The sequence below is a fragment of the Nannobrachium achirus genome (assembly GCF_963921795.1).
Source record: "Nannobrachium achirus genome assembly, chromosome: 5".
Classification (NCBI taxonomy): domain Eukaryota; kingdom Metazoa; phylum Chordata; class Actinopteri; order Myctophiformes; family Myctophidae; genus Nannobrachium; species Nannobrachium achirus.
In genome coordinates, this window is record NC_137814.1 from 23,655,013 (window position 1) to 23,678,263 (window position 23,251).

General features: G+C 42.6%; 7 protein-coding genes across 12 annotated transcripts in view; 4 read left to right on the top strand and 3 right to left on the bottom strand.

Annotated features, from left to right (window-relative positions):
- LOC308285971 (histone H1-like) overlaps positions 1-1,771 on the bottom strand; it is a gene marked incomplete at both ends in the record, with an annotated part of 43,307 nt that extends 41,536 nt beyond the window's left edge. For both annotated transcript variants that reach the window (XM_080726924.1, XM_080726923.1), the window contains one exon: positions 1,256-1,771. In XM_080726924.1, coding sequence (XP_080583050.1) covers positions 1,256-1,771 — 516 coding nt within the window. The remainder of the gene's footprint in view (positions 1-1,255) is intronic.
- Positions 1-13,084, top strand: part of LOC308285975 (histone H1-like) — a gene marked incomplete at both ends in the record, with an annotated part of 30,264 nt that extends 17,180 nt beyond the window's left edge. Inside the window, one exon of one of the 2 annotated variants that reach the window (XM_080726932.1) lies at positions 12,954-13,084. In XM_080726932.1, coding sequence (XP_080583058.1) covers positions 12,954-13,084 — 131 coding nt within the window. Of the gene's footprint in view, positions 1-12,925 lie in introns of both variants that reach the window. The other variant, XM_080726933.1, reaches the window with a different exon arrangement.
- On the bottom strand, positions 29-340 carry LOC308286000 (histone H4; the record flags this gene model as incomplete). Its single annotated transcript, XM_080726957.1, has 1 exon — positions 29-340. The coding sequence occupies one exon, from the start codon at positions 338-340 to the stop codon at positions 29-31; it is 312 nt and encodes a 103-aa protein (XP_080583083.1).
- An 880-nt stretch (positions 13,085-13,964) lies between the features above and the next one.
- LOC308285998 (histone H4) lies at positions 13,965-14,276 on the top strand (the record flags this gene model as incomplete). The annotated part of the gene is made up of 1 exon (XM_080726955.1): positions 13,965-14,276. One exon carries the CDS (start codon positions 13,965-13,967, stop codon positions 14,274-14,276), a length of 312 nt encoding a protein of 103 aa, XP_080583081.1.
- Positions 14,277-17,435: 3,159 nt separating this feature from the next.
- Positions 17,436-18,610, top strand: LOC308284926 (histone H2A-like; the record flags this gene model as incomplete). The annotated part of the gene is made up of 2 exons (XM_080725651.1): positions 17,436-17,525; positions 18,245-18,610. 2 exons carry the CDS (start codon positions 17,436-17,438, stop codon positions 18,608-18,610), a joined length of 456 nt encoding a protein of 151 aa, XP_080581777.1.
- Positions 18,611-19,612: 1,002 nt separating this feature from the next.
- LOC308285985 (histone H3.2) lies at positions 19,613-20,023 on the top strand (the record flags this gene model as incomplete). Its single annotated transcript, XM_080726942.1, has 1 exon — positions 19,613-20,023. One exon carries the CDS (start codon positions 19,613-19,615, stop codon positions 20,021-20,023), a length of 411 nt encoding a protein of 136 aa, XP_080583068.1.
- Positions 20,024-20,623: 600 nt separating this feature from the next.
- Positions 20,624-23,251, bottom strand: part of LOC308285974 (histone H1-like) — a gene marked incomplete at both ends in the record, with an annotated part of 402,459 nt that continues 399,831 nt past the window's right edge. Inside the window, one exon of one of the 4 annotated variants that reach the window (XM_080726931.1) lies at positions 20,624-20,737. In XM_080726931.1, coding sequence (XP_080583057.1) covers positions 20,624-20,737 — 114 coding nt within the window. Of the gene's footprint in view, positions 20,798-23,251 lie in introns of all 4 variants that reach the window. The other 3 variants (XM_080726930.1, XM_080726929.1, XM_080726928.1) reach the window with 3 other exon arrangements.

Sequence of the window (23,251 nt, forward strand, 5' to 3'; positions counted from 1 at the left end):
GGGTTGTTGGTAGATCAAGTCAGTGGTTTTAACCTCCGAAGCCGTACAGAGTGCGTCCCTGTCTCTTCAGAGCATAGACAACATCCATGGCGGTCACGGTCTTTCTCTTGGCATGCTCGGTGTAGGTGACGGCATCACGGATCACGTTCTCCAGGAAGACCTTGAGGACGCCGCGGGTCTCCTCGTAGATCAGACCGGAGATGCGCTTCACACCGCCACGCCGAGCCAGACGGCGGATAGCGGGCTTGGTGATGCCCTGGATGTTATCACGAAGAACCTTGCGATGACGCTTGGCGCCTCCTTTTCCCAGTCCTTTTCCACCTTTGCCACGCCCACTCATTTTTACGCTTCGGATCAGTTGAAGATGCAGAAGTGAATGGCTGCAGAGCTGTGAGCCATGCCTTTTTATCTGTGTTCTGAGGACGTAAGGGAGGACAGGCAGACTATGTGGGCGTTGCCATACCCCCTACCCCTCCCCCGCCCCACACACACCCTTGTTCATTTTGGTCACATCACCCCTTGGTATATAGCAATATTGCTAGTCAAGTCCTCTATACCATAATAATTGTTGCCATAGCATTTCTTTCGACTCTCTCAAGTTTAAACGTTTGTATTGTCACGTATAACCTAATCAAGTATTATGCGGACTTCATGTCACGCTTATTTGAGCAATGTTGACATTTGCCATCTGTTGCACATGATGTAGAGGTGGACCAGAGTTACTATGTATAATAATGTATATGATTTTGAACCTGAACAATGGTAGTAGGCCACTATTCAATATCAATGTTGTTGAATTTGAACCAAACATACTAGTAGTCAGGACAATGGCAAATCGAACAGTGAGTTATGGACTAACATACAAAACTAGGTCATAGGGGAGGTGTGGCTGGGTTTGCAAGCTAAAGTGAGAAATGGCCGTATTCATAATGTAGGACAAAGTTAGGCTGCGTTCATGTTTAACTTTGTCATAATGTTATCATTCATTATTTGTGAGTGGTATTAGACCATTTAACACACATGTCCATTGAAACAGGCTGGTTATTATTTCCAGTGCTCACATTATGACCACGGTGTATAAAAGTGAGGATACTCTTATAAAATGAAGTGGTTGGCTCTTAAAAGAGCCTTTTGTGGGTAAAGTGATGGAACAAAGGGTTTACTACTTCTTTTTGGGGGCTGCCTTCTTTGCGGCCTTGGGTTTGGCAACCTTCTTGGCTGGAGCTTTCTTGGCTGCTGCGGGCTTCTTTGCCACTTTCTTGGGGCTCTTGGCAGCCTTCTTCGGGCTTTTAGCTGCTACTTTCTTGGCGGCGGGCTTCTTGGCTTTCTTGGGCGATTTCTTGGCGGCTGCGGGCTTCTTTGCCGCCGCCTTCTTGGGCTTCTTAGCCGCTGCGGGTTTCTTGGCGGCAGCGGGCTTCTTTGCTTTAACTGCCTTCTTTGCAGCAGGCTTCTTCGCCTTCACCGCCTCTGCCTTGTTCATCTTGAAGGAGCCGGACGCGCCGGTGCCTTTGAGCTGGACCAGGGTGCCTTTAGCGACCAGGCTCTTAACGGCGATCTTGACGCGGGCCTTGTTCTTCTCCACATCGTAGCCGCCGGCAGCCAGAGCTTTCTTGACCGCAGCCAGAGACACACCGCTCCGCTCCTTGGAGGCGGACACGGCCTTGACGACCAGCTCAGCGACGCTGGGGCCAGTCTTCTTGGGTCGGGGAGCCGCCTTCTTCTTGGCGGCCTTGGCCGGAGCCGGGGCGGGTGCTGGTGCTACTTCTGCCATAGTTGTCTCGGATAGTCGTTCGTCCTTCCTTCTATAAAGTAAAGTCTGTCAGACTGGTGTTGAACGCACTGAAGGGGCTGGACTTAAACAACACACGAGAACCATGTAGAGACAACTCACACTGCCCCTCTTGTCTAGGTGGCATAATGTGCCATTTGTGTTTTCTCCTCGATTAAAACAAGATATAACAAACTACAGTGTGTATTATTTAATGCAACATAGAGCTGAACAGTTAGCACACATGTGCCTTTTTGTCACAAATATATCTGAGATGAAAACTGCGATCTAGTTTTTAAGTGATAGGCTTAAAACATCACCCTTCCACAGTCAGAGAACAGTGTTTCCTCCATATTTTTCCTTCTAAAACATGTTAAACTATATTACATTTACAACAATACTCACAATCCTCTTAGAAGACATACCTGGCGACACAATACATTAAACTATAATCTTGTTTTGCAATCCATTTAGCTATAAATAGAAGGTTTTCTGACCCCAGTAAACACACTTCAGTTTATGCAGCATGATGGATTTGATCCAACTTTGATCTGACTATAATGATGAAAACTGCTGGAACAGTTTGGACAGATAACGTATTTGTTCTCCAGCTACAGTAAACTAAACATTTAACTATCCAATCAACTGTATCACACTTCTCAGGCAGTAGGCCTACTTCATGATGCAAGGTGTCATTATATATCACATTTTTATGAGTAATTCACCATTGTGATCAGTATAGAATCAAATAAAAAGTGATGCTATATTTACTACAGATAAGATGTTATTTCTGCCACCATGCACTTATAGGAGCATGTGACAGAACTGTTTAAATAGCGATATCACAACTGTCACCTAACTGTAACTGAACAACAGAAGGCCTAATTTTAGTCCGCGGAGTTAGCAGACAGATGGTGGTAATTGCATTTAACAGAAACACATTTTGTCATCATTACAAGAACACCAAGATATAAACAGAAGTTGAATAAAATAAAAATAAAAAAAATCTCACGCACATCAGGCGCGCGCACACACACACACACACACACACACACACACACACACACACACACACACACACACACACACACACACACACACTATACAGTGGTGTTACACTTCATTCATGGTTATATTCACTGCTAGGGTAAAAGACCAACTCAAAATGATGATACTATACTGAAATGATTGGGCAATTAATCAAATCTCCTCTATCTCTCCCATTTATCTTCTGTACATGACAATGTTAAGACAAGATATGTTTTACAAACAAAGTAATTTGATTACAATTATTTGAATACATTCTGAACTTTGCCCATGCTGGAGACCCCCCTCAATCCCCACGCAGACACGCAGAGACTTCTCGCATTTATAGATAGATAACACCCAGATATAAACAGAAGTTGAATAAAAAAATAATCTCACACACATCAGGCGCACACACACACACACACACACACACACACACACGTGCAGTAGTGGTGTTACACTTTTCATGGATATATTCACTGCTAGGGTAAAAGACCAACTCAAAATGATGATACAATACTGAGATGATTGGGCAATTAATCAAATCTCCTCTATCTCTCCCATTTCTCTTCTGTACATGACATATGTTAAAACAAGATATGTTTTACAAAGTAATTTGATTAGAATTATTTGAATACATTATGAACTTTGTTTTCCTTTTTTTCCCATCATGCTGGAGACCCCCTCAATCCCCAACCTTCACTTTGAGAAGCCACTGATAGACATGCTGATTAGATTTACTACAAAACACTTACTTAAAGAATGATTGATAGCCATGAATGATTCAGAGCTTTGTACAGAAGTGGCTTGTACCAGGACTATGAATATCTAGTGTCCCAGCAGGGAGCATTGTCCTACTCTGTAACGATGCAACTCAGGAACAATGCCAGTTGGAAATGCACGCCCCACCCAGTTATACCATACCAGTTGCACCTGTAATAGGTGTGGAAGACATTTACATGACACATTAACCACATTCAACATGGCCTCTCTCTAATGGCCAGATTACATAGGCCTACATGTTGTATAGTATATCATATGTATGTATAAGTACACACCACACACACACACACACACACACACACACACACACACACATCACAGCACACATCGACACATTTGTGTTGTTTTCAGGGGTATAGTTCCGCCGATTTAAAATGACTCCAATACGGAACTAAAACTTCATATGATTGGCCGCTAGTTGCGCTGTTTCCCCCCCCCGGCCGATCACAAAAAGCATTGTTCTCCGTTGGACCCCATTCATTTTCCCCTTTCGTTTTCTAACCTTAACTCTCCTACTGCCAGATTATTTATTTATTTATTGGGTCTGGTGCCATCAAAAAGCGGCTTACCTTTGCGACGTTATAGTAGATAGACAGACATACATTTATTTTTTATTTTATTTTTTTTTTGGTTGTGCAATAGTGCACTTTGGTCTGCCAGGCAGCAGAGGGCGGCGTCATGCGAGTATGAATGTGAATTTGCCTGTTATGTGTTGAAGAAGAAGAAGACCAGTCACTGGCCACAGAGCCTTACAGCCAGAGGAAATCAACAAGGAAGTGAATTGTTCTCCGTTGATCTAACGCATAATGGATTTTTTACACCATCACCGCGGAAAATGTGTTTACAGTAGACGGCCGCGCGACCCCTCATCAGCTTACAGTCATCAGACGAACGAACCGAACGAGCGCCGTATTGGCGGAGAGGTCTTGCGAAATCGGGCGAACGTGAACGTTCAAAGTGTTGGGAGAGTTAATTAACATTTTCATAAATACTTTATGGTTCCTATCGCTAGTTAAAAATTGCCTTTCAATCACGATAATATGCGTTTTGTGAAAATAAGGTCCATTAAAATTGATGATGAAGTTGCGGGGGGCGTGGCCAACTAAACTAATACCAGCCGGCTGTGTTCTTCTTCGTGTGCTGTATTTCGGGAGGCTCCGACCACATTCTCCCATGTATCTCTGCGGTTGCGTGTGACCGTTGGCAGCCAATAGCATCCTCTGGTGCCTTTACAATCTATGATGGCAGCACCCATGCCAAGGACCCATATTGTGTCATTTGCGCTGCATAGAAAGTCCACACTGTAAGGCCAGTGGGGACAAGATGACCCCCGGCCACTTTCATTATCACTGAATACACCTTTAAGTCAAATCTACATAAACATTAGGCTACATTCCTCACACATTTCAACATTCATTCAAACTCCTAACACTGACAGGGGAGGGAGTCTGGGAGATGAGGTTATTGCTAATGATCATTACATCTTGATGTGAAAGAAAAAAAGTCAATTTGATGTGGTTTCATGTTAAACGTATTGTTGATATAGCACACTGACTATTAAGAACATCGAAAACATGGCACTTTATCAGAGTCAGACATGTTACCAACCCCTGCTGTATTTTATAAAATTGCAAAGTGGATTAAACATTTTCTTAGATAACTTGTTTGAGTGTCATCAGTGTCAATTAATCTTTTCTATAGGTTCATGTTAATGTCTATTTTCTGACATTTAACCACCCTCAATAACGTAGTAATCTTGACCATTGGCTCTGGTCTGCTCTTTTTTTGAGCGGTGGTCACAACGCTCCTATACGTGGCGGTGTGTGTGGGTCTGTCTGTCTGTCTCCGTCCGTGTCTGTATGTAGCCTACAGTACCTTTTATGACCACACATGTTAAGGGAGGGGCGCTGTTGTTCAGGATAGGCCAGGCACACTCACACACACACACACACACACACACACACACACACACACACACACACACACACACAGGGGGAGGGGAGGGGGGGTCTCACACACACACACACACACACACCACGACCACCGCTCAGTTCACACAGGTGTGATTTTCACCCTCCATCTTTGCCGAAAATAGATGATCTACAAGCTCAAACGCCTCACAGCGCAAGGTATTGTGATCTTGAAGATCTGCTATTATCAGCTAATGATAAGGAGTGGTAAAAGCTTTTATTTCTCGCAACCATATTTCCTCCCAAGGACCAGACACTTAAAAAGATAAATAAAACTTTGGTCAACTTCATTTGGGGAACCACCAGGGAGGTGACCAAAAGAAACCTTTTATATAAAAGTAAGCGCTTTGGAGGTCTTGGAGCGGTAGACCTGGGCCTAAAACTTAAAATTTCCTTTTGTAAAAATATAGCTGCCGGTTTTAAAAGAAGTGCAGTGTGGATTGGTGAGGCTCTAAGCTGGACTAAAAAGAAGGGCAAAGCAAGGAGCTCTTTTCCTTATTTTAAAATTATGTACGGTGATTTAATGGGTAATTCTGCTCACCTGAATATTGATTGGACTGAAATGTCAAGCAAGAAAATATATAGTGTTATATGTGATGACATGTATGGTGGTATTTTCCCCTATAGAAATCTGGACGACAATCAGAAGCAGGTGTGTTTAAAAAATATTTGGAGTAAAAACTTGTCTGAAAAAAAGAGAGACGTCATGTGGCTTGTCTCTGTAAGACGACTAGCCGTTAGGGCGGTTGTTAAATGGAGTTGTTTTGTAAAAACAGTTAAATGCCCTTTTGTGTATTGCAATGAGGATGAAACAATAGAGCACCTGCTGGTCGATTGTCTCAGATCTCAATATGTGTGGGAGAGAATGGCCCGTATTGGTTTCAAAGTAAAATTAACATATAACGCAGTAATATATGGTGTCTTTGAAGAGAAACTTTCGACCACGGACCAGGACTTTTATTGGTCTGTTGTATGCACCGTCGTTAATAAACTATGGAACACTCGCTGTGCTATGACAATTAAGCAAGAGGCCATCTCTGGAGAGGTGGTCTTTAGGCAAATAATCACTGAACTAAGGAGACAAAGAACTTTGGACTCGAAACAAAATATCCTGAAACCATGGCACTTTTTGACCTTGTAATTTTGATTTATATTTCTACTTTTGTCTTTTATATATTATGTGGGTTCTATCTAAAGGCCTACTTTGGGTTAAAAAGAAGAAAAGTAATGCCATTACAAATATTTGCTGCACTTATAATGTATTTCTTATTGACTTGACATGCCTATTTCTGATTTATGAATGTAAATGCTTGAAATACCTGTATTAAAAAAAAAAAAAAGTAAAAACATAATAATAATAATAAAAAAGAAAGGAAAGTTCCTATCACAAAGCTCACAAACCCCCTGTAGTAACCTTGAGGACTCCCTAGGGGTCCCGGACCCCCTGTTGAAGACCCCTGCCCGTAAACAACTATTTATGTAGTAGTGCAGGCTATTGTTTAGGCTAAAATAACGTGGAGTTCAAGGTTCACATTTGAGACAAGCTAGGTGTTACCACTCCAGAACAAAAGAGAGACCTGGCCTAGAAGTAGTCAAACGTGTTTGTGGGTGCTTTCACACAGTTTCAGCTCCACCAACCCATCGCACCCAACTCGTACATTGGGTTGGCTCCACAGATCCAGCCTGCAGGGGGAGGGGAGGCATTGTTTCATTGTGTTGAACTCGGCAAGAAGCTTCATACCAAATCCAAGACAATGAGAACTCCATGCATGGACACTATATTCACCAGTAAGACTCCCTAATCGGGAGATAAGCGACTGTCAGATCGCAGCGTGATTTTAGGGCAAAATGTGTTTGGAGCAGTGTCCAAAAATGTGTTTTTAAAAACTCAGCCTGATGGTGGCGCTATATGGGACAGATCCATGACATGATAAGATGAGTGTAGACATACTGTGTGGTGATTTGCGTGATTTTTGGGCAAGAATTGTAGGAGCAGTCCATAAATGTGTTTTGCAAGAACCGGCCTCATGGTGGCACTAGAAGAGGGTCATGTGAGAATTGATGGGTGGAGGTTGTAGTTTGGCAGGCAATGACTGTGTGTGCAAAATTTGGAATGGATCGGGGCAACGGTTGCGGAGATATGAGCAGGGCAAAAGTGTGACGTGTGACAGACAGATAGACTGACTGACAGACAGCTGGTCGAGGTTTTGATAGTAACTGCGACCTGACGGTCGCAATAATTCTGGAATATAGTAGAAATATGAGAGAGGAAAACATTCCTGATCAGTGAATACTTTCAGAGCCATCCTTTTAGGAATCTCTGAAAGATTTGCCCACATCTTCAAAAGTAAATCAGTGGCTTCTCAAAGTGGAGGTGGAAGTTGGGTTATGATCATTATTATTATTATTACCCTTAATTTGCGTACAAATGTTTATTTTCAAACAAACCCCCCTATCCTGTGGTGTAATGCGGGTCTACAATACATCATCTTCATCAGCAACCCTCGAGGCGGATGATCACTTCACGCGTGTCACACAGGAGTGATTTTATTGATGTAATTCCTTAGTTTTAACCTTGGTTGTTTTCTCATGCCCCACATTTTGGGTAGCCTTCTTAGAACAGCGCTCAAGTTATTATTATTATGACTATACTTCGTTGTAAGACTAATACCAGATCTAGAAATTCACAACACATCACGTGACTTTTGGACAAAATATAGGCATATGCCAAACTGCCAAAAGAGGGCAGAGGAAAGTTGTTAATGTGTCATCTTTATTTTTCCACGGGGCGGTACCATAGAGCTATAACACCTAGCCTCGTAAACTAGACTCTCCTTTCAGGATATCAGAAGGGAGGAGTCTAGTTTACTAGGCTAGGCGATACTGTACAGGTGCAACTATGCCATACCAACTGGCATTGTTCCTGAGTTGCATCGTTACCGAGTAGGCCAGTGCAAGACAATGAACTCCCTGCTGGGACTCTAGATATTATTAGTCCTGAAATGAGCCACTTCTGTACAAAGCTCTGGATCATTCATGACCACAAATCTTTAAGTATTTTGGTGTGAATGTAAATTAGCATGTCTATCAGTGGCTTCTCAATGCGTATGATGGGTTGAGGGGGTCAGCATCTGCAGAGCAAAACATACATATATAAACCATATCATTCTAATCAAATTACTTAGTTTAGTTATCTTGTCTAACCCTCGTGTAAAGGCTTTAAGATGACTTGAACTGTTCAACAGATAAAGTGATGTTGCAGTTTCTCTTCTGCATTGTGGTGGAGTGACACATTGTGTGAAGGGTAGACGGCACCAATGTCACATAACAAGACAAGGTATTGGACTTTCTAATATATCAAAATACATATGGACCATTGCCAAGTTTTATTATATTCGCTAGCCTTATTTCAGACTCAGCTGATGAGAGAAACCGCTCAGAGAGTGGGCGGGTCTATGGGCTGGAACCAATATATTCACTTTATAGTCCCTGTTTATAAATGCAATTTGTATTATTGATACCTCTATCTGCTGACACCTTTAGGGTCGATTCAGACTCTTATAAGGAGCCTAACTTATTTCGGTTTGGGAGGGCTCCCCGACCCGAAATGATTTAGGTTCGGGGGGAGTCCATTCATACTTTCTTAACGGTTAGTACCGAAGTCTCTTGCAAATATTGGAGGTCCATGGCATGAAAACGTTTGTGGCCGATAAATGAGTGTTGCAGGGCGGATAGTGGATACATATCTGAATGGCCCTCGTGCCTACATGCTGAATGACTGGAGGTCCAGTTAGCAGCAGCTCCAGCAGCACCAGATGTGGACGAGCTCTCTCGAAAACATATTTGGGTCTGGACAGCTAGTGCCGAACCGAAATAAGTTAGGCTCCTTATAAGAGTCTGAATCGACCCTTAGACTTCTACAGTGAGTGCAGATTGTTTCTTCTCTATGATACTGACATGACACTGACCATGATTCTGAACATGATACTGACATGATACTAACCATGATAGTACAACCATGATACTAAGAGACACGATACTGACTGATGGGTTAAAACCATTTTAATATCTATTATATTTAAAACACCAACTTCAGTGTTAAAAGTGTCAAGGTTTTTGAACAAATAACTAATGCACGTGATGAGACGTCTCCACTGCAGGTGGATGACCACAGCAATAATATCTCAATAAGGTCATACTGCCCAGGACATTGGATAACGCCAAGCCATATTTGGCATATGTCCTTCTGGCTACGGGGCCCAAGACACGAAAACATCTGATATCCATTGTTATGTTATAATTGTCCAATCAGAATGTGACTAATGTATTCTGTAACTCCATATATCTGTGAAATTATGTTTTGTTTCAGCAGAAGGCAACTATGGGTGAACTATTGACTTGCTGTACTGTACGTTGAACTCTGCACAATTCTCTTAATACACTTATCTCAAACAGACTTATTGGTGTGCTGCCTCTTTCTTGGACTCTGACTGACTGTGGTTTTACTCTTCTGGGAAAGGATAACTTTCTAAAGTGAAAAAAAGAAAAGAAAAACATCACAAGGATGCAACTGGGACGTATCATCAGTGATGTAGCCTGGGGTCGACAGGTGTTTCGGGTCTCGCAACATCATACACCCTCGCCCAGGTGACCCAGCCGGGGTTGATCAAGTCCCGACTTACGTCCCAGTAGCTATCCACGATCAGTCCTATTAGGGAAAGACCAGGGTCACTCAATGTGCTGCACCGGAACTACTCTGCCGGGATTGGGGGCAGCGCCACTCTGGCGCATGGAAGAACTAGGCTCTATGGGTTGACTCCTGGCCGGGCTCCTCCTACGTCTCACCAGGTCCTCTCCTGCTCTCACCAGGTTCAGAACCTGTGCGTTGCACCAGACTCCAGATCCAAACATTCCATTCAGCTGCTACAGGTGGTTGGGCCGCAAGGGTTGGCCAGTGGTAGTACTGCAAGCTCCACTTGGGCAAGGTGGTGCTGCAGGCTCCGCTTGTGGCTTGAATGGCCCTCCTAAAGGCCTCACTGTGGATTTGTTGGGCTTCTTCCTCACGGAAGACACAGGCTGGGGCGCTAACCCAACCTGCTCCCGGGTGCCGTCTACATTCCGGCCGCCAACCGACTCTCCAGTGGTCACCAAACTATTCCTGGTTGTCACATAGTCTATTAAATTAATACATGGGAATTAATCAAAAACCCATCACTGACCATGATAATAACCACGATACCAACCATGATACCTGTGGGCTAACTGTGTGTTAGGATTTGTTGTAGGAACCTTTTTATTTAAAACGGGGGACACTTTAATAAAGAACACCAGACCTACCTCAGCTTTGTGCTGGCTCTCTGTCTTTATACAACTATAATAATAGTGTGGTACACCGTCACCTTATTAAGTCATCTTTTGAGGAAAACTATGTTTTGCCCAAGTCAGCTCCTCATGACACTGGCCTCCTCTGGTATAATCACCTATTTCCTAAAAGGATCATGCTGTTCCCACACATTTTATGTAGGCCATAGGTGAGAAAGAGGGCCAAAATAGATTGTTTTTGTTTCATGGCCTAAATCACTGACTAGGCCAAATTATGTTTTAACCTTTTTTTTTCTTTTAGCCTAAGTCAAGGTTTAATCCTATTTAATCCTCTTGTGTTACATATATGACAGACAGTGTTATCCATACATTAATTGTCATAATTATTTATACATTATTTGGCTTTTGGGTGGAATCGTTTAGAAATATATAGTTTTGTTTGGATCCGTTTTAATTTTTCCTGTAAACAGACTAAGGCAGAGAAGCTGACAGACAGGGAAGACAAGGATGCTGACAGAACCCTCGCTAAAAACCTCAGGACAAACATCCACTCGTCAGACAATTTGCCCTCCTGGCCCCCAAACTGTGGAATAAACTCCCTGTTGCACTTAGAACTACAACAGACTCACTCCCAAAAACAAAAAGGTAGTACATTATTTGGTGCCTGTCATGTGAGATGACACTGACCATGATGAATGACAATAAAGCACTGAAGACAGGTGTTTATATTAAACTGTTTTACATATCTATAATATGATCTAATCATAACTTAAACCAGATATTGCTGAATTGTTTTGTAGCATGACATGACTTAAGTGTTAAGTCATGTCACATATATATATATATATATATATAATTATTTGTATTATTTTTTTTATACGCCAATACCTACATGTTCCAAAGTTACATCTTCACAGTATTGTCATCAGTGGTAATGAATGGTCACTATCACATAGATAATACCACAGTTTATTGAAGATTTTAACACATTTCGTTTGCTGTATGTTGATCACAGTAAGATATTTGTCCATAAATCCATCTAGTGTTGCAACAGTTTTCATCTGTCATTGGAACTCCACCATCATGCTGCTGTCAACTGGAGTGTGTTTACTGGGGTCAGAAAACCTTCTGTTTATAGCAAAACGGATGTGAAAACCAAAGTATATTGCATGGCATTGCGTCGCCAGGTATGTCTGCTAAGAGTATTGTGAGTATTGTTGTTAATTTAACGTAGTTTAAAATGTTTTAGAAGCAAAATGACAGAGGAAACACTGTGCTCTGGCTGTGCAAGGGTGATGTTTTGAGCGTATCACTTAAAAACGAGAGGGCTTTTTTCATCGCAGTTATATTGATAACAAAAAGGCACATGTGTGCTAACTGGTCAGCTCTTTGTTTCATTTCATAACATGCACCGCAGTTTGTTATAACTTGTTTTAATCGAGGAGAAAACACAAGTGGCACATTAAGCCACCTAGACAAGAGGAGCTGTGTGTATGTTGTCTCTATATGGTTCTCATGTGGTGTTTAAGTCCAGCCCCTTCAGAGCGTTCAGCACCAGTCTGACAGAGTTTACTTTAGGGGGAAGGAAGGATAAACTACAGAGAAGAGAACAATGGCAGAAGTAGCACCAGCTCCAGCCCCGGCCAAGGCCGCCAAGAAGAAGGCAGCTCCCCGCCCCAAGAAGACCGGGCCCAGCGTCGCTGATCTGGTCGTCAAGGCCGTGTCCGCCTCCAAGGAGCGGAGCGGTGTGTCTCTGGCTGCCGTCAAGAAAGCTCTGGCTGCCGGCGGCTACGATGTGGAGAAGAACAAGGCCCGCGTCAAGATCGCCGTCAAGAGCCTGGTCGCTAAAGGCACCCTGGTCCAGCTCAAAGGCACCGGCGCGTCTGGCTCTTTCAAGATGAACAAGGAGGCGGCGAAGGCGAAGAAGCCCGCTGCTAAGAAGGCAGTTAAAGCAAAGAAGCCCGCTGCAGCCAAGAAACCCGCAGCGGCTAAGAAGCCCAAGAAGGCGGCAGCAAAGAAGCCCGCAGCCGCTAAGAAATCACCCAAGAAAGCCAAGAAGCCCGCCGCCAAGAAAGTAGCAGTTAAAAGCCCCAAGAAGGCCGCCAAGAGCCCCAAGAAAGTGGCGAAGAAGCCCGCAGCAGCCAAGAAAGCTCCAGCAAAGAAGGTTGCCAAACCCAAGGCAGCAAAGAAGGCAGCCCCCAAAAAGAAGTAAATCATCTGTTCCATCTTTATTCTCACAAAAGGCTCTTTTAAGAGCCAACCACTTCATTTTATAAGAGCATCCTCACTTTTATATGCCATGTGCTGGAATAATAACCAGTCTGTGTGTTAATGGTCTAATACCTCTCACAAATAATTAATGACATAACAGTCTAGACATAAATGTATTTATGACAAAGTTAATAAACATACAAAGTTAATAAACATAAGCACTAACTTCCTACATTTTGTATATGGCCATTTCTCCCACTTAAGCTATAGAGCTTGCAAACCCACCCACCTCCCCTATGACCTAATTTCGTTAATCCATAAATCACTATTAGATTCGCCATGGTCCTGACTAGTATGTGTTGGTTCAAATTCAACATTGATATTGAATAGTAGCCACTAGCCTACTACCATTGTTATTGTTCAGAATCATATACATTATTATACATAGTAACCCTCGTCCACCTCAAGAATTCCGTATTAATACTTAATTATTGATGAATTATTATAACTTTATTTAGGTTATGTCTGTGACAATACAAACATTTAAACTTGAGAGTCGAAAGAAATGCTATGGCCCAGAGGGTGTATTAGGCATGTATTCAGTAACACCAAATGTACATTGACAAGAATATGAATGGGGCGATACGTTTAAAACATCAACAATTATTATGATATAGAGGACTTGACTAGCATTACCGGTATTACTATAAACTAGGGGGTGATTTGACCAAAATGAACAAGGGGAGGTGCGTGTGTGGTGGGGGAGGGGGCATGGCAGTCTGCCTGTCCTCCCTTACGTCCTCAGAACACAGATAAAAAGGCATGGCTCAGAGCCCTGAAATCATTCTCTTCTAAATCTTCAACCTAACTGAAGCTGAAAAATGAGTGGGCGTGGAAAAGGCGGAAAGGGACTGGGAAAAGGAGGCGCCAAGCGTCATCGCAAGGTTCTTCGTGATAACATCCAGGGAATCACCAAGCCCGCTATCCGCCGTCTGGCTCGCCGTGGCGGTGTGAAGCGTATCTCCGGTCTGATCTACGAGGAGACCCGCGGTGTCCTCAAGGTGTTCCTGGAGAACGTGATCCGTGACGCCGTTACCTACACCGAGCACGCCAAGAGAAAGACCGTGACCGCCATGGATGTTGTATATGCTCTGAAGAGACAGGGACGCACTCTGTACGGATTCGGAGGTTAATAATGCTGACTTGATCTACCAACGACCCAAAGGCTCTTTTAAGAGCCGCCCACACGTTATGTAACGAGTTTATTTCCACTTACACCTTTAAACCGTACATGTGAAAATAGGCCAGGGTACTAAAGTATAATCTGATTTTTAGTAGGAATTGAATCTTAAAAAATAAATTTTCTTTCAATTGCCTGATATTCTTTACCTATGATATTCTAGCTCCATCAAAAAATGAAATATTGGTTCATTTTTCCAATTTCCGAGCTTGCAAAAAAATCAGGAAATTGCTTCAAAATGTCTTAATTTTTTGAATGTGTGATTCGTATTTTGTCATTATTTGATTTGGAACCAACAAAGGAAAAACATCTTTAAAAAGGTGTTTATTTAATTTTTTACCCCATTACAACTATCAGAAAATGGGCCCATTTTTCCAATGTTCTAGCTTGCAAATAAATCAGAAAAATGCTTCAATTTCTGAGTGTTTGATTTGTATTTTGTCATTATTTGATTTGGAACCAACAAATGAAAAACATCTTTAAAAAGGTGTTTATTAGATTTTTTACCCCATTACAACTATCAGAAAATGGGCCCATTTTTCCAATTTTCTAGCTTGCAAAAAAATCAATTTCTGAGTGTGTGATTCGTATTTTGGCATTATTTGATTTAGAACCAACAAACTAAAAATAGGCCCATTATTCAATTTTCAAGTCCAGGAAAGAAATTGTCATCATGAATGTCACGTGACCACGTGTCAAGTCACATGGTACACAACTTCAAAATAAAAGCTGTAGGCTAGTCTAACATCCAAGTAATAGGATCAACAGGCAGGCAGGCAGGGGGTCCATGAGGGGTTTACAAGGGGGTCCATGGCTGGTTCCCAAAGTGTGGTTTGGGGACCCCCAGGGTTTCTATTCACAACAGCCTGGTACAGCAATGGCTGGTTCCCAAAGTGTGGTTCGGGGACCTCTGGAGGTCCATGATGGATTTCCAAGGGGGTCCATGGCTGGTTCCCAAAGTGTGGTTCGGGGACCTCTGGGGGTCCCTGAGGGGTTTCCAAGGGGGTCCATGGCTGGTTAGCAATAAGTGTAATAGTGTAATAGGTGAAATAGTGTAATAGTGCAATACTGCCAGTCGCCTTACAGATACCAGCCACATGATGTCTCTCTTCTTTTCTGATAAAGTTTTTTTCCAAATATTTTTAAGAAACACTGTTTGTCATCAAGATTTTTGTATGGAAAAACGCCACCATACAGATCATCACATATGGCACCACTTGCCACTTCTTTATTGTGCAGTGTATTGCTATAGTAGTCCCTTACATCTGGGATAACACCTGTATAACATGCATACATCATGTATATCATACAAGTTGAGATAGACGTGGCACATACGTACAGTATTTGTAAATTATGTCTGTGTAAAAATGAAGATGGCTTTCAACAATATGACCATGCTTGAATAAATTAAGCTAAATCTTTCTTACATTAACTCTGCTGGTCTGCCTGTCCTCCCTTACGTCCTCAGAGGGACACAAAGCTTTTAGACAGGGGGCAGGGCTCTGGGAGGAGCCATAGGGAGGACCGATGAGGTCACTACTGCTGATTGGTGGGGAGCTCATACACACTCAGCCCGCGCACACACTCGTTTTTATGATTGGTGGGGCGCACACAGAGTCTCTCCCACCAATCACAAAAAAGTAAGTGTGTTACAAAGTCGAACGTAGCCTATAAAAGTCTCGTATTCCTCTCCTCCAGCACATTTTCTTCGAGCTTTACTCTAGAAATAAACCTTCAGAATGAGCGGCCGAGGTAAGACAGGCGAGGTAAGAATGAGCTATTTCTCTCATGCACAGAGGAGCTAGTTGACCTGCTAACTTCTGCTCTTAACGATGGAATCAAGACAGGCAAAATGCATCCTTCGTTTTATCATGGTGTCATATCACTTATATATAAAAAGGGGCCTGCGCATAATTTAGATAACTGGAGACACGTTACACTTATGAATGTGGATTATAAAATATTGGCAAAGATAGTGGTCAATAGATTAAATAACGACCTGGAAAAAATTATAGAAAAAGAACAGACATGTGCTATTAAGGGACGACTCATGTGGGATAATCTGGGTATTTTGAGAGATATCACTGGTGGAGAAGTAAAGGAAGAATTCTTCATTGTGAGTTTAGACCAAAAAAAGGCCTTCGATTTCATTTCTAGAGAGTATCTGTGGGAAGTTTTAAAAGTATATGGTTTTAATCAGGATTTCATTAATTTGATCAAGTTGCTATATGCAGAGTCCACGGTTCAGGTCAATGTAAATGGTGTTTTAACAGAGGCATTTGGAATTAAGAGGGGAGTGAAGCAAGGGTGCCCCCTATCGGCAGCTCTCTATATTTTAGCTATTAACCCTTTATTAAAACGAATTAAAAATGATAAAAGACTCTCAGGGATAAAAACCAGTAGCGGTGAGAGGGTGGTCGTCCTGGCCTACGCTGACGACGTGACCATCATAATTAAAAACCAGTATGAGTTAGATGTTATAAATGAGCACTTGACACTTTATGAAGAGGTTTCGGGTTCTAAGCTGAATCAGGACAAAACAGAAGGTGTCTGGTTTGGGAGAAGGGAGGCACGGCCAACAGTAAATATAAAAGACAGTGAAACAATGAAAGTCCTGGGTATCAAGTTCAGCAGCAGCGACAGTTATGGGAAAAATTGGGATAACAAGGACAAAGAGATAAAAGACGAATTAGATAAATGGGAGAATAAATCATGTCGCTTTAAAACAAAGATTATAATTATAAAATCATGTATTGTATCAAAGTTATTATTTCTCGCAACCATTTTTCCTCCTAAGGACCAGACACTTAAAAAGTTAAATAAATTATTGGTCAACTTTATTTGGGGAACCACCAGGGAGGTGACCAAAAGAGACCTTTTATATAAAAATAAGCGTTTTGGAGGTCTTGGAGCTGTTGACCTGGGATTAAAACTAAAAATTGCCTTTTGTAAAAATGTAGCTTCTGGCTTTAAAAGAAATGCAGTATGGATTGGCGAGGCTTTAAGCTGGACCAAAAAGAAGGGCCGAGCAAGGAGCTCTTTTCCTTATTTTAAAATAATGTATGGTGATTTATTGTGTAATTCTGCACATATGAATATTGATTGGACTGAAATGTCGAGCAAGAAAATCTATGGAGTTATATGTGATGACATGTATGGTGGCGTTTTCCCCTACAGAGATCTGGACGACAACCAGAAGCAGGTGTGTCTGAAAAATATTTGGAGTAAAAACTTGTCTGAAAAAAAGAGAGACGTCATGTGGCTCGTGTCTGTAAGACGACTAGCCGTTAGGGCAGTTGTCAAATGGAGTTGTTTTGTAACAACAGTTAAATGCCCTTTTGTTAATTGTGACGAAGATGAAACTATAGAGCACCTACTGGTTGATTGTTCCAGATCGCAGTATGTGTGGGGGAGAATGGCCCGCATTGGTTTCACCGTAAAATTGAGTTATAACGCGATAATGTATGGTGTATTTGACGAGAATCTTTCACCCATGGACCAGGACTTCTATTGGTCTGTTGTATGTACCACAGTGAACAAACTGTGGAATACACGATGTGCAATGACTATTAAGCAGGAGGCCATCTCTGGAGAGATGGTTTTCAAGCAGATAATCACTGAGCTGAAGAGACAAAGAACTCTTGACTCTAAACAAAACGTACTGAAACCGTGGCACCTTTTGACCTTGTAATTTGTTTTTTCCCCCTTCTATTTATTATATTTCTATTTTCTATTATATTTGTGTATCTAAAGACTTGGACTTGAGACTGAAAAAGGGGGGTTTAAAACGGAAAGTAATGCCCTTACATTGTCTATGTTTATTATAATGTACTTACATGACTTTGAATTGTATGTATGAATGCAAATGCTTAAATAAGTGTAAACTGCCAATTTTCAATAAAGTTTATTTAAAAAAGTAAGACAGGCGGAAAGGCCAGGGCGAAGGCTAAGACCCGCTCATCCCGTGCCGGGCTCCAGTTCCCCGTGGGTCGTGTCCACAGGCTGCTGCGTAAAGGCAACTATGCCCATAGAGTCGGCGCCGGCGCCCCGGTTTATCTGGCAGCTGTCCTCGAGTACCTGACCGCTGAGATCCTGGAGTTGGCTGGAAACGCTGCCCGTGACAACAAGAAGTCTCGTATCATCCCCCGTCACCTCCAGCTGGCCGTCCGCAACGACGAGGAGCTCAACAAGCTGCTGGGCGGAGTGACCATCGCTCAGGGCGGTGTGCTGCCCAACATCCAGGCTGTCCTGCTCCCCAAGAAAACCGAGAAGGCCGCCAAGAAGTAAATTTGATTCGTTTGACAAACCCCACAAAGGCTCTTTTAAGAGCCACCCACTATTTCAATATAAAGATGAATTCCCCTACATTTTTTTTATATGTGCGAATATTCTTATGAGCATTATGTAATACTTTGCATAGATAGTGCCTCAGTTAATTGTCCATATTGAAAGCTTAACTTTTGTGAATTAAATATACCTGTGTTAAATATTTGAGACAAATTGCTGTGGTTGTAATCATTTGTGGGATTAGTCAATGTTCTATGAGAATCATAATACATGGTCCAATATGGCAGATCTTTGAGCACATTGACTTAAAGGAGTAGTTCACCCACAAAATGACTTTTTTTCTATTGATTACTCATGCCATGGAGAGTAGAGTTCAATAATGTTTTTTGTCACATTCCTAAGACAAAAATGTATTCGAGTAAATTTACCCCCATTGATTCCCTCCGGAACGAATGGGGGTACATTTATTGTTATCACATTTTTGTTTTAGGAATGTGACAAAAAACTAAAAATATTATTGAACTCTAGTCTCCATGGCGTGATTAATCAATAGAAAAAGGGTCCTTTTGAGAAAAATGAATTAGATGAGTGTCAATTATTTAAGACTAGATATGCATACATATTCTTTATACAAAAAAACATCCTTAATTGTGTCAAGTGTTATTTTGTCACAAGTAGAAATGTTATTTCTTGTCATATCTAATGACACACGATACATTTCAGTTTGCTGGAAAGTATTCCATTGTGTTATCTATTACAGCAGCTCCAGTGTTCCCCACCAATCGGTAGCAAGTGACTTGTGGTACCTCCCTAAAGAAAGGCGGTTCCTGACCACTGACCAATCAGAGAATGACGGCGTTCCTGACCACTGACCAATCAGAGAATGACGGCGTTCCTGACCACTGACCAATCAGAGAATGACGGCGTTTCGCAGACACTGATAAAAGGCAGCAGTTTGCGCTGTTCTCGCATTCTAAACTCAACTGAGTCAAAGAAGAAGTCATGGCCAGAACCAAGCAGACCGCCCGTAAGTCCACCGGTGGGAAAGCGCCCAGGAAGCAGCTCGCCACCAAGGCAGCTCGTAAGAGCGCGCCGGCAACCGGTGGAGTGAAGAAGCCTCACCGTTACCGTCCCGGTACAGTGGCTCTGAGGGAGATCCGTCGCTACCAGAAATCCACCGAGCTGCTGATCCGCAAGCTGCCTTTCCAGCGCCTGGTGAGGGAGATCGCCCAGGACTTCAAGACCGACCTGCGCTTCCAGAGCTCTGCCGTCATGGCTCTGCAGGAGTCAGCCGAGGCGTATCTGGTCGGTCTGTTTGAAGACACCAACCTGTGCGCCATCCACGCCAAGAGGGTGACCATCATGCCCAAAGACATCCAGCTGGCCCGTCGTATCCGTGGAGAACGTGCATAAACTATCCGTCACTGTCTGAACCCCAAAACGGCTCTTTTAAGAGCCACCAAGTGTTTTATTTGAAGAGCAATAATCCCCTGCTTCCTATTAGGGTAGACTCAGACTGTCCATTCACACACGTGCAATATTACGCAGGTAAGTGTTTATAGCACGTTCACAAGGCAAATATGAACCGTAAACAACCAGCATCATTTCTTAACAAAATGCATGGAGAAGAGTAAAATCCATATTCAATCCATATTAGATTAAGCATTGTCATAGCAAAGAGAATTATTAGTTATATTCCGATTGTGAAAATAAAATGTAACTTCCAAACTACCATTAGTTACCATGTAATTAAATACATTAATTGAATTTTAGCTGGGCTGTAGCCCCATTTGTTTTGCTCATGTGGCCTTTAACTCCATAGACCAGTTTGCTTAGATCTATTAAGACACGGATCTTAATCAATTAATACAAGTTCGCACTAATGACAACTAATCACATAATTGATCGATCCTGATTGGCAGTGCCAAGACAATATAAAAACTGACTCTTTGAATAAAGTTGTGGGTGGCTCTTAAAAGAGCCTTTGTGTTTAACTGGTTGTTGTGAGGCTGTTTACTTCTTCTTGGTGGCTGCCTTCTTGGGCTTTGCTGCCTTCTTTGCTGGGGCTTTCTTAGCGGCAGCGGGTTTCTTCACTTTCTTTGGACTCTTGGCAGCCTTCTTGGGGCTCTTGGCTACAGCTTTCTTTGCAGCTGCAGGCTTCTTTGCCTTCTTGGGAGACTTTTTAGCGGCTGCGGGCTTCTTGGCTGCCGCCTTCTTGGGAGATTTCTTTGCCGCGACGGGTTTCTTGGCTGCAGGCTTCTTGACTTTGACTGCTTTCTTCTCAGCCGTCTTGTTGAGCTTGAAGGACCCAGAAGCACCGGTACCCTTGGTCTGAAGCAGGGTGCCGTTTGCTACCAGCCTCTTCACAGTGTTCTTAACGATGACCTTCTTCTTCTCCACGTCGACGCCACCGGCGGCCAGAGCCTTCTTGAGGGCGGCCAGAGACACACCGCTCCTCTCCTTGGAGGCTGTCACAGCATCGACGATGAGATCCTGGACGCTGGGTCCGTCGTTCTTGGGTTTAGCGGCGGCCTTCTTCTTGGCTGCTTTAGCCGGGGCGGCGGCAGCTGGAGCTGGGGCGACTTCTGCCATTCTCTTCTGTATCGTATTTCAGATGCACACTGAAGTAAAGTCTGAGTAGAGAGCGACTGATGGTGAGAGAGGAGGAGGGGGTGGAACTTAAAGGATTTGTGAGAACCATGTAGTCTCAACCCACTAGGCCAGTGCTCTGTGTGCTGCAGAATACTGGGACACTTGTGTTTTCTCTACAACTTAAAACAGATAAAATACAGAATGAAAAATATATTGAAGTCAATAAATACATGGGGCAAATAGCAGACACGTGTCACTTCATAATCAAATCATGTGGAGTGCCGAGTGCTCCTGTGTTTTGTTTGGAGACGTTAAAAATATCAGATATACACCATTACAAGGAGAGTAGTTTGCCATCTTTCCCCCGTCATTTGGCTTTTAAAATACTTTTAATATAGAAAAACCAGTTTCATATTTTCCGCAGAGCAAGATTTGATGGCTGTCCTTGAAATAAAAGTAAAACAGGTCGTCTGTGGCAAAGCTTTTTGTTTTAAAACGGAAACTTTCCAGTGTCTGCAAACACATCACTGCTGTTGGCCTGCCCTGTGGCATGGACACTTATGAGAGAGGAACACTGGTCATTTATCTGACTCTGCTAAGCTCTTGTTTTGTTAATAATCATAAGAAACCTGACATAGTTCATTGCAAGCTTACATTTATGATTTATATTTATTCAAGGATGGTCAGTTAAAGGCCCAGTTCACCTCTGGGACAACCAGATCTTATTGCTTACCGGTATTTTATTGTTGTTTGGGACAAGATCAACACAATTATTTTATTGTTTTGTTTGTGTTCATTCTGTGTTTTTGAGATATTTTAGTATTTCAGCATGAATGGTGATGCATCTTGCATCCAATGGTGCCATTCACAAAACACAATGTAGGAGCACAGGCACAGCAGACGAAAATAAACACCACATAATATACATACTGTTGTGTCAGCATTGAGTTAAATGACTGTACATAGGCCATAATGATACTTAAAAGAACAATACCATTGTGCTTTCTTGGGTTTAAATCCTATTAGTAGACCGTGTATCTAAACTGTACTGCCATGTACTTTTTTATGGGGGGGGAGTCTCGAGCTAGTTCGAAGCAAAGTAAAATAATGATGCTGCTATCATCCCAATCTTCCCTTTGGCTCTGTATGCCTAGGTATCCAATATTGCTGAGTAAATTGACACACAGCCAGCATAATGAAAAGAGCTATATAAATAGAAACTTTTATTTATGCTATTACTTAGGTCGGGGGGAGAGGGGCACTGGTGCGATTGTGATCTGAGGACTTAAGGGCTACCACCCCAAGATATGTCTGATTGTATCTGTCCTGTGTGTCATGACGTCTTTAAAGATCCTGTTGTCCTGTCGAGTAGTAGTAGAAAATGACGGAATGTCCGGTTTGTAAGGAAACATCAACGCATAATCCACCCTGCAACCTGGCTCTGAAGAACCTGTGTGAAACTGTCTCACAGGAGAGACACCAGAGATCTTCAACATGCCAGAGAACATCATCCAGATCTGAGGATCTCTGCAGAGACACTCAAACTCTTGTCTGGAATGTCAACAGACGGTGTGTCTCGTGTGTCTTCATTCAGAAAAACGCACCAAGCACGTATCCAGAACCGTGGCTGAAGTTGCACTGGGGTAACATGTCATTACGTCGAACTCCCTTTGGTCCGACCACCTAAACCTAACCTTAACCCTAGCCCTAACCTCAGTAAAAATATGTCTAAACCTAACCCTAACCTCAGTCGACCCAACGGGAGTTCGACCTATGGGGCAGTCCCCTATTATTATTATTTTTTTAACCCAAAATTGTATATAAGCACACAGAATTAATTAAGCATTTTTATTGAGAACCATTAACATGACGACGAGTTCTGTTGTGTACGAGTCTGTTGACTCGCGCTGCAGAGAAAACTCTTCCGAGATGAAAATGGCAGATCTATAAGCTCACAACGCGCCGCGTTCTGCGACTCACGGCTTGTGATTGAGCATCGCTGTTGCCTCATGTCGCTGCTGTATTTGAGAAAGATACTGTCGTCTACAC